The sequence below is a fragment of the Sus scrofa genome, chromosome 6 (assembly GCF_000003025.6).
Source record: "Sus scrofa isolate TJ Tabasco breed Duroc chromosome 6, Sscrofa11.1, whole genome shotgun sequence".
NCBI classification, from domain to species: Eukaryota; Metazoa; Chordata; class Mammalia; order Artiodactyla; family Suidae; genus Sus; species Sus scrofa.
This window is the reverse complement of record NC_010448.4, coordinates 6,386,489-6,400,695: the sequence shown is the minus strand read 5'-3', so window position 1 is coordinate 6,400,695 and position 14,207 is coordinate 6,386,489. Positions and strand designations below refer to the sequence as shown.

The window sequence follows — 14,207 nt, the reverse complement described above, 5'->3', positions numbered from 1 at the left end:
GCAGCTACAGCTCCGACTGGACCCCTAGCCTGGGAACCTCCATATGCTGCGGGGGTAGCCCTAAAAAGCAAAAAAAAAAAATAAAAAATAAAAAAACACATCTTTTCAAAGTCTGTGAGACCTTTCAATGACAGCGGTTAAACGTCTTACTGTTCTTTCCTGGTCTCTCAGTCGCCTTTGTGTATGGACCAAGGTGTCATTAATGGACTGTTACGTCGTTAAAGGGCAGAGCAGCCTCCCTTTAGCACCTGGAGGGTTAGATGCATTGGAGGTGCTCATACAAGTGAACCCCGGACTAAAAAGCAAAAGCGTCTCATGTTTTACTAAAAAAAAAAAAAAAAAAAAATCACACCATCTCATATTTATGTGGCAATTTATACATTAAAAGTACTTTCTCTACAGTTTGGAGATACCTTAGAAATCTATACATAGAACTTCCATATGACCCCACAATCCCAGTCTTGGGCATATATCCGGACAAAACTCTACTTAAAAGAGACATGTGCACCCGCATGTTCATTGCAGCACTAGTCACAATAGCCAAGACATGGAAACAACCCAAATGTCCATCGACAGATGATTGGATTCGGAAGGTGTGGTATATATACACAATGGAATACTACTCAGCCATAAAAAAGAATGGCGTAAAGCCATTTGCAGCAACATGGATGGAACTAGAGAATCTCATACTGAGTGAAATGAGCCAGAAAGACAAAGACAAATACCATATGGTATCACTTATAACTGGAATCTAATATCCAGCACAAATGAACATCTCCTCAGAAAAGAAAATCATGGACTTGGAGAAAAGACTTGTGGCTGCCTGATGGGAGGGGGAGGGAGTGGGAGGGATCGGGAGCTTGGGCTTATCAGACACAACTTAGAATAGATGTACAAGGAGATCCTGCTGAGTAGCATTGAGAACTTTGTCTAGATACTCATGTTGCAACAGAACAAAGGGTGGGGAAAAAAATGTAATTGTAATGTATACATGTAAGGACAACTTGATCCCCTTGCTGTACAGTGGGAAAATAATAAATAAATAAATAAATAAAGTACTTTCTCTGCATCTTATTTAATGCTCAGAACCCTGTGAGATGAGTGGGTGGATTTACAGAAAGGGAAAATACAGTCATTCCTGTTTCCCAAAGGAGGCAAAGAGGCCTACTGAGGCTTCAGCTACTTGGTGAAGGCCACACAAGAGATTCCTGGTGGCAGGTCTTCCGGTATCAAGTTGAGCACTTTTCCAAAAACACCCAGGCGGCACGGCTCGGGGCTCCTCACTGAGCACACCCCCCACCCAACCCCCGACACACTTGCACAACGGCTCTCACACTCCTTTCCGCCCCGAGCTGTCCTTGCAGCGTCTGAACACGGGTCCCTTCTGTAGCTGCACTCACGGCGTGGCGCGGGGAAGGGCGCTCCTGTCCACTTTGGTTCCGACACAGCAGAACAACGTGAATGTTGTTACAGCCTCCCCGGGGGCGGCCGTCGAGCAGGGCACTCCTTGTGGGAGGGGCCTTCGGAGGACTGACATTCTTCCCAGGAAGAAAAACAGTCTCTGCAGTTCAGTGCCGTGCTTCACTTTTTAATGACAAATGGCATCATGAGCCTGAACATCCTTATTAAGCATCAGACATCCAGCTGTTTCCTAGCCCTCCGTCTAGGCTCAGGGGGCCGAACCTGAGGAACCCCGAACAGATGTAAACACACTTGTTACAGACTCTAAGGGCACACCACAAAGGCTTTCCAGAAAGTCGGCAGCAGCAACACCTCGAAACAGAATATCCCAAGGAAGAAAGCCCTCCTGCGGCAGGTCTTAGTTATTAGTAAGTTTAGTTCTGCAGCTCCAAAAGGACTTCTACTGTCCCCGTCTAAAGAAGAAGGACCCGGAGTTCCCGTCGTGGCGCAGTGGTTAACGAATCCGACTAGGAACCTTGAGGTGGCGGGTTTGGTCCCTGCCCTTGCTCAGTGGGTTAACAATCCGGCGTTGCTGTGAGCTGTGGTGTAGGTTGCAGATGCGGCTCGGATCCTGTGTTGCTGTGGCTCTGGCGTAGGCCGGTAGCTACAGCTCCGATTCAACCCCTAGCCTGGGAACCTCCATATGCCGCGGGAGCGGCCCAAGAAATAGCAACAACAACAACAACAACAACAAAAAGACAAAAAAATAAAAAAATAAAAAAATAAAGAAGAAGGACCCAAGGAACCAAATCGCAAACTTCTCTTTGCTTCCATTTCTTCCTTCAGGTTTTGCGCAAGGAGGTAAGGAATGAAGACTTAAGCCAAGGATCTATTCTTTTTTGGTTTTTTTAAATTATAGTTGATTTACACCGTTGTGACAATTCAAGAATCTATTCTTTTTTTTCTTTTTAGGGCTAAACCTGCGGCATGTGGAAGTTCCCAGGCTTCGGGTTGAATTGGAGCTATAACTGGGGCCCATGCCACAGCCACAGCAACGCCAGATCCGAGCTGCATTTGCAACCTACACTGCAGCTTGCAGCAATGCTGGATCTTTAATCCACTGAGCAAGGCCAGGGATGGAACCCACATCCTCATGGACACTAGTCGGGTCTTAACCCACTGAGCCACAACAAGAACTCAAGAATCTATTCTTAAGTAGCAATGTGAAGACCCCAAATTTGGCACGAGGTATCTATTATCCATCTACCCATCGATCAGTCTTGCCTACGGCATGTGGAAGTTCCCAGGCCAGGGATGGAACCCACATCACAGCAGTGACAATGCTGAATCCTTAACTGCTAGGCCACCGAGGATCTCCATCTCAGCAAGGGTCATCAGCTTCTTATTTCTAGCTCCTGCTTCACAGGGACAGAATCACAGAAGGCGGCAGCCAGGTGAGAACTGCTATAATCAAGAGTGAGACCAGCAGCCCGTACCAAACAAGACTGAACTCTGAGTCCTGTCTGCCAGGACTGCGGCCGTGACCGTGGGCTTTAAACCACTCTACTACTTCCTGGAGGTCAAATGGTTGAGCCTCATAGCCCAGCTCTTTCTTGGCTTTCTCCAGGCTAAAGTAATGTGTGACGGCGGTTTTGTAAACTTCGGTGCGGGTGAGGAAGGGCTGGAAGTTGTAGAGTCGACCCAAAAGGAAGTAGGCCATCTCTGTGAGGAAAGCGAAGAAGTAGATGAGGGGCAGGGGCAGGCGGACGGAGGGGAACTTGTAACCCAGGCCCTCAACCAAAGGCCGGAAGAACTCAAAGTTGTTCACGGGTCTGCCGTCAGAGATGAAGTAGGGCTGCCCAGAGGCGACGTGGCCCTTGTCGGCCTTCAGGGCCTCTGAGGCCAGGATGTGAGCCTGCACCAAGTTATCCACGTGGACAAATTCGACCAGACTCTTGGGGTCTCCATACACAAACCTGAAGAGGCCCTTCTCCAGGTAGCTCACTATCCTGGGGAGGTGCCTTTGTTCTCCGGGCCCATAGATGCCGGCCGGCCTCAGAGCACAGGTCCTCAAGACCCCAGCACGTCGAGCCAGGGCTGTGCCATTGGCCTCCAGCACCTTCTTCTCTGCGACCGATTTGGTTCGAGAGTAGTGGTCCGGGTGGAGGTGGAGAGGTAGGTACGGCAGAGACTCATCGCCATTTCTGATAACCTGACCTCCGAAGATGACATTGAAGGTGCTGGTGTAAACTAACCTTGGCACCCCCCGGCTCCTGCAGGCCTGGAGGACGTTGTCCGTGCCCCCGACGTTGACGTCCTCGATCCGGCTCCGGTTCAGTTGCTCGCGCCCGGACATACCGTAAGAGGCGATGTGGAACACACAGGTGACATCCGCATCCTCGAAGGCGCGCTCTACGTCAGCGAGGAGGCGAATGTCTCCCCGTATGAACTTGACTCCTTCCGGAATGGTGTGAGCAGGGCTGCTGACGTCAAAGAGAATCACACGGAGCCCCTTCTGGTTCAGAGCGCAGCCCAGGCTGAAATAACAGAGAGTAGACGTTAGATCGAATCGCTGCCACGTTATGCCTGGGAAAAGTCTGTACGGTAATTGGCCAAGGTTTCTCGGCATATCCGTTCCACACTTGCATGTTCGCTGATGCAAATCTTACTTATGCAAATACTCAAAGAAGAGAATCCCCACATTTACTTAAATTACAATGAGAGGGACTTTATCTTCAAAGACAGTGGTGTCTACAGGTGACCTTTTTCTCCCCTCTGTTCTGAGACCCACCCTCCATTCTTGGGAATATTTGTGAACAGTCACCTAACTGTGAAAGAATAGCTCTATGTTTGGGGGGGGCTGCGCCGGTGGCCTATAAAAATCCCCGGGCCAGGGATCAAACCCACACCACAGCAGTGACAACACCCGATCCTTAACTGGTAGGCCACCAGGGAACTCCAAGAACAGCTGTTATTTTAAATTGGTTTTGGTGGTGTGAATAGCTCCCCTCCCCAATTCGATGGCTTTATAAAGAATTTTTCTTAAATTTAAATTTTTCTTTTTTTTTTTTTTTTGCATTTTAGGACCGCACCCAAGGCATTTGGAGGTTCCCAGGCTAGGGGTCGAATCAGAACCGTAGCTGCCAGCCTACACCACCGCCACAGGAATGCCAGATCCGAGTTGTGTCTTTGACCTACACCACAGCTCACAGCAACGCTAGATCCTTAACCCCACAGAGCAAGGCCAGGGATCAAACCTGCATCCTCATGGATACTAGTCAGATTCGTTTCCACTGAGCCAAGACAGGAACTCCAAATTTAAGTCTTTCTTAAATCTCCATTTCAGTATCTGAGCGGTCGGCAACATGGTTCATCATGGGTTTAACGCTACACGGACAAGGAAAAGTCTACACTGCGTTAATATGAGTTGAAAGCTATACTTTTCCCAGGAACTACCAGTAAAATAATTCCCTGGACAGATTTTACAGACGCACTGACCGGAAACCAAAATAGCCACCTCCTCCCGTGATGAGGACTGTCTCCTTTGGAGACCTGGGGGAGTCCATGTATGGCACTCAGATAACCGGACCTGTAAGAAAGAAGTATGCATCCTGTTACTGAAGAAAATCCAAATCCGACTGCCCTTCTTTGGGAGTAATAAAAACAAACAGGCGATAAACTCTAGCAGAAAGAAACGCTAAGACCTGGGTTCCTGTCATGGCTTTGGGACAACAGTCAACTCCTCCCCACCCCTCTCCTTTCACTTCCTGAGCTTCAAATTTCTTCCTGGGTAATATGGGGACAGTAATACCTGCACTGAGTGCCTGACAAGGTCAATGTGACGATTCAGTAAGACAGTGGACTTGGGAGTGCTCTGAAAACCACAAGGCACTGTTCAAATGGAAGACATGATTTTTTTGTTTGTTTTCTTGGCTGTGCCCGTAGCATGCAGAAGTTCCCGGGCCAGGGACTGAACCCGCACCACAGCAGTGACCCAGGCCACAGGAGTCACAATGCCAGATCCTTAACCACCAGGCCACCAGGGAACTCCTGCAAGGTATTACTCTTAATCCTTGGAAAACATTAGAGTCTTTTTGACAAGAATGAATTCATATCTGGTAGGGAGAGGCACTTCCCCCCAACACCCCCAGAAAAATTAAGGACAGAACTTTAAAGCAAATTTCCAACATCTTTTGAGTAAAATGGCACACTGCAGCACCATTTAACACTGGTATTTTATTAGCCCTATGTGTAAAAGGGTGTGTGTTGGGGGGGAGAAACATCTTTTACGTAGCAAACCATGTCCCCCTACCCAGGAAATCCTCCCGTTCTGCACATGCTCAACGCCTGAGGGCATCTCGCTTCCCTCCCTCCACTTCTATGCTAATAAGGACTCAAGACCCCTTCTCTCAAAAACAAGTCAAAACAAACCAAAGGGGGGCCGCTCAACCCTTCACACTCGGGAAGAAATCAAACAGGAGGCAGGCAGGTCCTCAGAGGCACCGGGAACACACGTGCACACGCAAGTCCGTGGAGACCCTCGGGTGTGGTTAGGCAGGGAGACTGCAGGCAACCGGGAGCCCCACCACTTGAGCAAGGTCATCCTCTGAGTTGGGTGCTGCATCTATAAAGTGGAGCTGATGAGCTCACAGGCCCACAAGACCAAATGGGAGAGCGTACAAAAAAAAAAAAAAAAAAAAAACCTGATGTGGGAGTTTCCACTGTGGCTCAGTGGTGACAAACCGGACTCATACCCATGAGGACGCAGGTTTGATCCCTGGCCCCCCTCAGTGGGTTCAGGATCCTGAGTTGCCTGAGCTGTGATGTAGGTCACAGATGTGACTCAGATCCCGTGTTGCTGTGGCCGTGGTCTAGGCCGGTGGCTACAGCTCTGATTCAACCCCTAGCCTGGGAACTTCCACGTGCTGCAGGTACAGCCCTAAAAACAAAATGAACAAACAAAAAATCTGACTTAGTGTAGGCGCTCCACGGATATCACTGCTTGAGTTTCATTTTCTTCAAGCTCCAGAGTTTGGGGATTTGATTTTTCTCTGCCTTCCCATGTACCATGTTTAGGTCTCTCAAAAGCACAAGGATATGAAAAGTTTGTCAGGTTCTTCTGAATAACCGTACTAAGGAGCTGTGATTGCCTGTCATTTGTGCAGAAATCAGTTGGTGTGACAGCTGAAGACAAGATTCAGCAAGCAACTATCTCAGTGGCTTGAGGGTAAGCAGAAAAGTGAGAAGTACTAGGGGAATTGAGCACAATGACGTGGAAGATGGCTGATGGATCCCCACCAGCAATTGCCGCTGCTGGGCCCACAAGAAAATCCAGAAGGAATGAACGCCCAGGCATCCCTCCAATGCACCCAACAATGACCTTATGCTTCTATTATTCCCTGAGTGTAGGCACACTCCCATCTGGGTTTGAAGTAGCCATACAACTAGATGTTGTCAATTCTGTCATTTGACATAATCACGTGACTTCATCGCAGATGCTCCATCCAAACACAGAAGATGTCAGTCACTGGCGTCTCCACCCAGACCTCTTGTCTTCACCACCATGACCTGGTGGCGACATCCGTCTCTGACTTCAACGCACGCTCTTCCACCACCGGTGCCCTCCTCTCCCAGCACGTGGGCTTGCCTCCTTTCCTTAGAGATGCTCACCTCACCTGTGCCCTGAGGACCACATGCACTTTGGTTTCACCTCGGTGTGAACCACTGCTGGCACCACATCGACACCTGGCTGCATCTTTCTCAATATTTAGGTCTGTTCAAGTGCCACTGACTCAACGCAGGGAGGTGTTTCTGATCACCCCTTCCGGAAGAATCCTCTCTTACCTAAATGATGTTTTGTTTTCCTCATGGCACACTTCACTATCTAAATTTGTTTGTTTCCTTTTGAACTACTGACTTCCTTCCAAGAGAATGTAGGTGCCAAGAGAATGGAGACTTTCAGCCTTTCTCACTGGCATGTCCCCACCAGAACCCAAAACACAATAAATACTCAACAAGTATTTGTTGAATTTACAGATGACTTTCTTTTTCTTTTTTATGGCCGCACCTGCAGCATATGGAAGTTGCCAGGCTAGGGGTCAAAGCGAAGTTGCAGCTGCTGGCCTCTGCTGGATCCTTAATCCATTGACCAAGGCCAGGGATAGAACCCAATCCTCATGGAGACAATGCTGGGTCCTTAACCCACTGAGCCACAATAGGAACTCCAACTTACAGATGATTTTGAGCACTGGGAAACACATCCAGTTTGGTAAAATTATGATGGGCACAAGTTATGCAGGGCCCTGCAGTGTCTAGAAGCCATTGTTATATATGCCAGGCAGAGCTGCCATTTTAACTGCTGACCTAAGAAGAAATGTTCTGGCATGAAAATGACAGAAAATAGAGTGAAACGAGACAGAATTCCTGCATTCTGCAGCGTGCACTGGAGGAGAGACGCTTTTGCAAATACTCAAAGTACAGGCGAAAAGGAGGAACCAGGATTACTGCAATAATGTTAGTACTGACAGGGTGCCATGGAGGCGCCGAGGTGGGGGAAAGTGATTTTGAAGGGCAGGTCTCCAGAGACGTCATTGAAAGTGGGCATTAGAGCCACACTGGAACCGCAGGAGGATGGAGGCAGGCTGAGCGGGCAGCACAAATGAACAGGAGAGCAACAGGCAGGGCTGGTGCTGGGCCACAAAAACAGGTTGTGCAAACTGAAGCCGACGTGTGTGGCTGGCAATTCAGGGCGGAAAGATGGCCGGATGCTTGGAGACAGCTTGGGGCCCCCTTAGGGGGAGCCTGGACTCTATCCTAGAGACAACAGAGAGCGTAGGTTTGCTTTGGTCCTTTTGAAAGATGGCCAGAGGGCCCGGCTCAAATGAGGATGAGGGAGGCGGCAACAGGCAGGACTCGGGTGACAAGTGAGGTGGGTGATGTCACCAACTGAAATAGCTCACAGGTTTTAGAAATGTTTGGTTAAGATGTTTGGTTATGAGGATGCCAGATAACAAAGGTTAAGACAGTCTGAACATCTGCACAAGAATTCCGCTGTGAAGAAATCAGAAAAATCTGGATATGGCCTCAAAGAGTCCAGTTAAAAATTTTCCAAGAGAAATTCCTCCTAATCTCTAATTATTCTTTGCTTTTAAAACGACACATTCCAGGCCGGTTCAAAGACCACAGGTCAATCATGGCTCATGGGCGCATTAATCACGCCAGGAATGTACAAGTTCAAATTATTAATGCTTCAAAGTACCTGTCAGGCCTGGTCATGCTACTCTTCATTACCCTCCATCTCATTCCAGAAAGATCTAGGGCAAGAACTTGTGTAACTGACCTGATCTGGAGGGTCAGACGAGTGGTAATGAGTTTGGAAAAATTAAGAATTGAGCAAGACAAGCAGCAGTGCGAAGAAGCCCATCCACCAGGCCAGTGAAACCTTCCTGGATGACCCAGTCATTAACGGCATCACCCCGATCCTCCTTCCCTGGCTCCCGCATCAACCAGCACAGAAAAATCGCAGCAAACACATTTCGCAGGCAACCAAAAGAAAGTCCCATGAACAGGGAGGGAGAAAAAGAGTAGACACAATTTTCCTTCAATCAACTGCCTGATTTTTTTGTATTTCGTGGCTTCTGTTTTATGTGTTTCCATCTGATTCTGTCTAGGGCTGGGCACTCAGACCAGACTTTATAATCTCAATTGCTTTAAGGCTCTTCCAAAACTCAGCTTTGTTCAGTAACTGCTTTCGGGGGGGGGGGGGGGGGAGAGGGAAGGAGGGTCACATTTGACCAGAGCAGTCATTTTAGCAGACATGGTTAAGGGGTTAAGGGTAAGTCTGTGATTCAGGGGGAAAAAAAAAGCAAAGAAAAAAGGAAAAAAAGAAATCTTAATTACAAACATGAAAAGATGAAAGTTAAAATCTGCCTGACCCCTTGATAATACTAAGATAGAAAGGGTAATAAGTTGACATCTCACAGGGAAGTTATGAGAAGAAACTCATAAAAATGACTAGGAATACTTTAGATTTACAAAGACCTAATTAAATGCAAGGGATCAGTAATAAGAACCTTACAGCTTCTGCACACAGTGTCTCTGCCCCGGGGGTTGGGGAGGACGGCGCGCCAACGCTCCGGTATTAGAATATCAGAAAGCAATATACAACTGGGGCACCACTGGAGGAGGGGACAGTGGGGAGAAGGGAAGACGGCTCTCAGGAAAAGAAAAGCTTACTGTATTTACTTTAAGGCTGATAGCATCTCTTGGACGTTTAACCCTAGGATGGCACGATTTACGCTGCTGCCCAAGTGCTGCCTGGAGGCCAAAGGTAACTGTGTTCTTACTGGATTGAGCCCGAGGAGGCAAACCGAGGCTGGACGGTTTCGAAAGGGTGCTGTTCAAATTCCAAAGGTGACCTGGAAACGATGGGTGTTGAATACAAAGCAGTCAAGGATGGAAAGGAGAGTCCCCCCGATACAGGTAACACGGATGTGAGGCAGGAAACCTAAAAGGCCAAACACACTTGGGAAGAAAATTAAGGGCACAGCGTTAAGTGGAAAACGGACTCACAATGGAACTCAGCAGGACCCTCGGGGGGGAGGGGTGTCTCCCCCAACCCCCCGGGAGCCGCCTCCTCTCCCACATCTTCTGCTTTAGCTCCTCTTTGAAACACCTACACCATAGTATCTGACGCACATTTCCTGAGTTGTTTTCCAGGAACCCCCTACCTCCACCACCAGATGGAAGATGTGAACGACCTACAGAGCCCGCAGGCCTGCTGCAGCCTCAGGACTCAAGAAGCGAAACTCTGCACCACGGCCCCGTTACCTCAACACCTCACCCTCAAACCAGTGCCCCCTGCCCCCACCACCTGGCCCTTAAAAATGCTTTCCTGAAACCCATCAGGGAGTTCAGGCTTCTTCAACACTAGCTGTCCCAGACTACTTGTGTGGCACTTTGCAACAAATGCTGCATTTTCCTGCACCACAATGTGGTGTCAGCAGATTGGCTTGACTGCCCGCAGGCCAGCGGACCCAAGTTTGGTTCGGGAGTAATGACAAAGAGGGGAAATTCCTGTGTGGTGCAGCGGGTTAAGGATCCAGCACCGCCACAACCTGCAGGTGCAGGTTGCAACTGCGGTATGGGTTCGATCCCTGGCCCGGGAACTTCCACGTACTACAGGTGCGGCCAAAAACAAAACAAACAAAAACAAATAGGGGTATCTGCACACACAATTTTGAATATATGTGAAGATGGCAGGAAGCTGCGTAATTCTCATCACCTTATCTTGTCCAGCTACCCACTCAGACTCCTTTTACCTAGATATTTGTTGCACAAAAGATCCTTGCAATTATTCATGATACTTATGGAACAATTAATTTTATAATAGGTATTTCCCAGCTGCTTCCCAAAGTGCCATGTAAACTCCACGCAAGCACAGGCCACTTCTTCAGGATGTCTGCAGGGACGAGTATGTGGCAGATGGTAGACCCAGTAAGTTCCAGTGCAGTGAGAACTCTGCAGCCTCTTCCAGTACCCTTTTCTGCTGTACCTGAAAGTATTACACTTGTACTTTCTTCCCTTCTAGGTCAGCCTGTCTGTCACTTCAACATGTCAAAGTACTGTCAGCTGTCATTAAGCCCTTACTGTGTGCCAGGCATGGTGCTAGGCCTCTTCCACAAATTCTCTCTCTTGATGCTCCTAACAAGCCTCTGAGGCTGGTACTAACTTGTTAATCCTGTTTACTACAGCTAGTAAGTGCGAGAGCAGGGAGCCGTATGCACTGGAATCCAGGTGCATCTGACTGCACAGCTTCTGTCTCAACCGCAACAAGCACTCAGGGCTGTGCCAGGCCCTGACCGGAAGCAAACAAGTCTATGCTGACCTGAGTCCTGCAAGGACTTTCACAGCTAATGTATTCTGCAACCTGAGAGGGGCCCTTCCAATTCCCAGTGTTGAGGCAGGAGGAATCCCATCCCCTCCCATGAGGCAGAGGTAGTGGGGAGGCAGGGATAAGCTTCCTAGGTGAGAAAAATCTGGGTCCTACACTTGGTTCTCTCACCTATTCCCCGGGCGACCCTGGTTCCTCCTTGCTAAAATGAAAATAACCGCTATGGCTACATTTTCTATTTATTACAGGCTAGGTGCTTAAAGGTTGACCACTGGAGCCTCAGGACAATCTTTTAAGAACCTGGTCTGCCGATACATATATATGATCCAGAGCAAACGAAATCACTACCTTGAAAAAGTATCTGCGCCCCCACATTCATTGCAGAATTATTCACAATAACTAAATCATGAAAACAATCAAAGTGCCCCTTAATGGATGAAAGGCTAAAGAACATGTGGTCTATCTACATATGCACACTCACAATGGAATATTATTTCGCCATAAAAATGGGAGGAAATCCGGAGTTCCCGTTGTGGCGCAGTGGTTAACGAATCCGACTAGGAACCATGAGGTGGCGGGTTCGGTCCCTGCCCTTGCTCAGTGGGTTAACGATCCGGCGTTGCCATGAGCTGTGGTGTAGGTTGCAGACGCGGCTCGGATCCTGCGTTGCTGTGGCTCTGGCGTAGGCTGAGGGCTACAGCTCCGATTCGACCCCTAGCCTGGGAACCACCATATGCCGCAGGAGCGGCCCAAAGAAATAGCAAAAAGACAAAAAAAAAAAAAAAAAAAGGGAGGAAATCATACCATTACTGACAATACAACTGGAACCTGAGGGCATAATGCTAAGTGAAATAGATCAGACAAGGACAAATATTGCATGGTATCACATAGAAAGAATCTTAAAAAAAAAAAAAGGCGAACTTAAAGAAATAAAGTGTAGAATAGTGGTTGCCAGCAACTGGGGGGTAGGGTTGCCAGGGATACTGGGGGGTAAGGGAAAAGAGAAGATGTTGGTCAAAGGGTCTAAGCTTCCAGTTACAAGACAGATTTGCGATCTGGGGAATCGAATACACAGCACTGGACCAACCACAGTCAGTAATTCTGTATCACATGCTTGAAAGCTGCTAAAAGAGATCTTTAAAGATCTCGCCCTACACAAAAAAACTATAATTATGTGAGGGATGGAGATGTTAGCTAACCTTAGTGTGGTTATCAATTCACAAAATATATATACATGTATCAAGTCATCACGTTGTACACCTCAAAATTCCACAGTGTTAAACATCAATTATATCTCAATAGAGCTAGGAAAATATATAAAAAAGAAAAATAGAAACTGGCTCCCAAACTATGCAGGTGTCAGTGGCTGAGCTGGACCCAGGACTTGAAGCCTGGTCTGTAGGAGCCCCCGGCTGGGCTGGTACACTGCAGTGTTCCCTTACTACCTTCATAACTTCTGTCACACCTGGTATCTCCGGAACTATTATTCACCTATTGTGTTTTATTTACATCCACTTACTTTTTATCGATAAGTACGTTCGTTTTTAATGGGAACCTTACATGGCCACTTAAATGGAAAACCGGAATTATTTGCCATCAAGAGAACGTAGTCTTTCCCCCCAAGGTGTGATGAAAATAAAAAATCCAGCCAGATATAGGTGCCTGTTGATAGCTCCGGGCTTGGGGCCTGCCATGTTAAAAAGAAAAAGAAAAACAGAAGCTAGCAGATGTTCGTGACATTCTAGAAATCCTAGCTGAGCTTGGCTCCTTGGAATCCGAAGGAACTACAAAGGGCGGAATCTAGGTCAGCATCACTCACTTCCGCGCCCTGTACCAGTGGCCACCCAGCGCAGGTACCAGTGCGGAGGGCGGCGGGGGTGTGCTCTCCGTGGTCCCCCGACGCGCGTGCGAGCCTGGGCGCCCCCGCCAGCCCGGCCAGGTCCCGCAGCGGGGCGGCCCTCCCAACCCAGGCCCACTCACAATGGCAGCAGACAACGACGGCTGCGGGACCGTCCTGGGGAAGCAGCCCAGACGTCTCTTACCTGTCACCGCCCCCGCTCGGCGCCAGAGCCGTCGGACTGGCCTCCCGGAGCCACTTCCGGGCCTCTCTAGGAAGCTCGGAGGTCTCGGCATCTCTATGATGCGCAGGTTTCTCTTCCACCATCGCCTGTACTGGGGCATCACGGTCACTCCATGAGCCTCCCCGACGTGTCCAACCCATGTGTTTCAACCTCGGGGGCGCCCTTTCAGGGCCCGTCTACTGCGGTACCTACCTCCAATTTCTGTTTTTAGACTTCCACTTCCATCTTTATGTGCCCCCAACACTATTTAACAGTGCTTGTTAAAATAGGATGGCCTCAGCTCAAGCAGTTAATGCTTGGATGATTGGATAGATGGATGGATGGATGAGGCTCTCCAGACTCCTGAATATTCACGTATCTTTTAAAATCTCTATTTATCTCTCAGTTTCCACATTTATATTTACGTGTATGTTTTCCCATATCCCCATTTCCCTATTTTTCTAGTTCCACTTCTTTGGATCACTGCACAGACAGTGATGCTAAGATTAGCCTTTGTTGCTGCAGGAAGCACAGACTTAAAAGCCATGTAGAAAGGATTGTTGGCATCCCCATTCAAAGCTCTCCGAGAGGCCCATCTTTTGTCTCCTGGTCAGGAGTCTGGTTCTATGGAAAGCTGCAGGCTCTGCATACACACACACACACACACACACCTGAATTGACCAAGAGCTGTGGACGATTTCATTTTGGTGGGTCAAGCGAAGGGGTTTTCACTTCTCATACTGTTCTGACCACGTTCAGACTCAAAGAGGCCCGTATGAAGTAAGTCACTTACTGCTTCACTGAGGTCACAAGGAAAACCTCCAGCCCTGGGATATAAACATTCATGAAAGCTG

The 14,207-nt window shown here is 48.4% G+C and overlaps 1 protein-coding gene across 14 annotated transcripts; it reads right to left on the bottom strand.

Annotated features, from left to right (window-relative positions):
- On the bottom strand, positions 325 to 13,416 carry SDR42E1 (short chain dehydrogenase/reductase family 42E, member 1). 14 transcript variants are annotated; one of them, XM_021093746.1, is made up of 4 exons: positions 12,813 to 13,106; positions 9,637 to 9,818; positions 4,900 to 4,990; positions 325 to 3,938 (listed from the first exon to the last, which is right to left on the bottom strand). In XM_021093746.1, exons 3-4 carry the CDS (start codon positions 4,965 to 4,967, stop codon positions 2,822 to 2,824), a joined length of 1,185 nt encoding a protein of 394 aa, XP_020949405.1. In that variant the 5' UTR covers positions 4,968 to 4,990; positions 9,637 to 9,818; positions 12,813 to 13,106; the 3' UTR covers positions 325 to 2,821. The 14 variants fall into 14 exon arrangements, with proteins under 14 accessions (XP_020949405.1, XP_020949412.1, XP_020949415.1 ...); XM_021093753.1 differs by lacking the exon at positions 12,813 to 13,106 and adding an exon at positions 13,336 to 13,416 and having other exon boundaries at positions 357 to 3,938; XM_021093756.1 differs by lacking the exon at positions 12,813 to 13,106 and adding an exon at positions 13,336 to 13,416 and having other exon boundaries at positions 357 to 3,938; positions 9,646 to 9,818.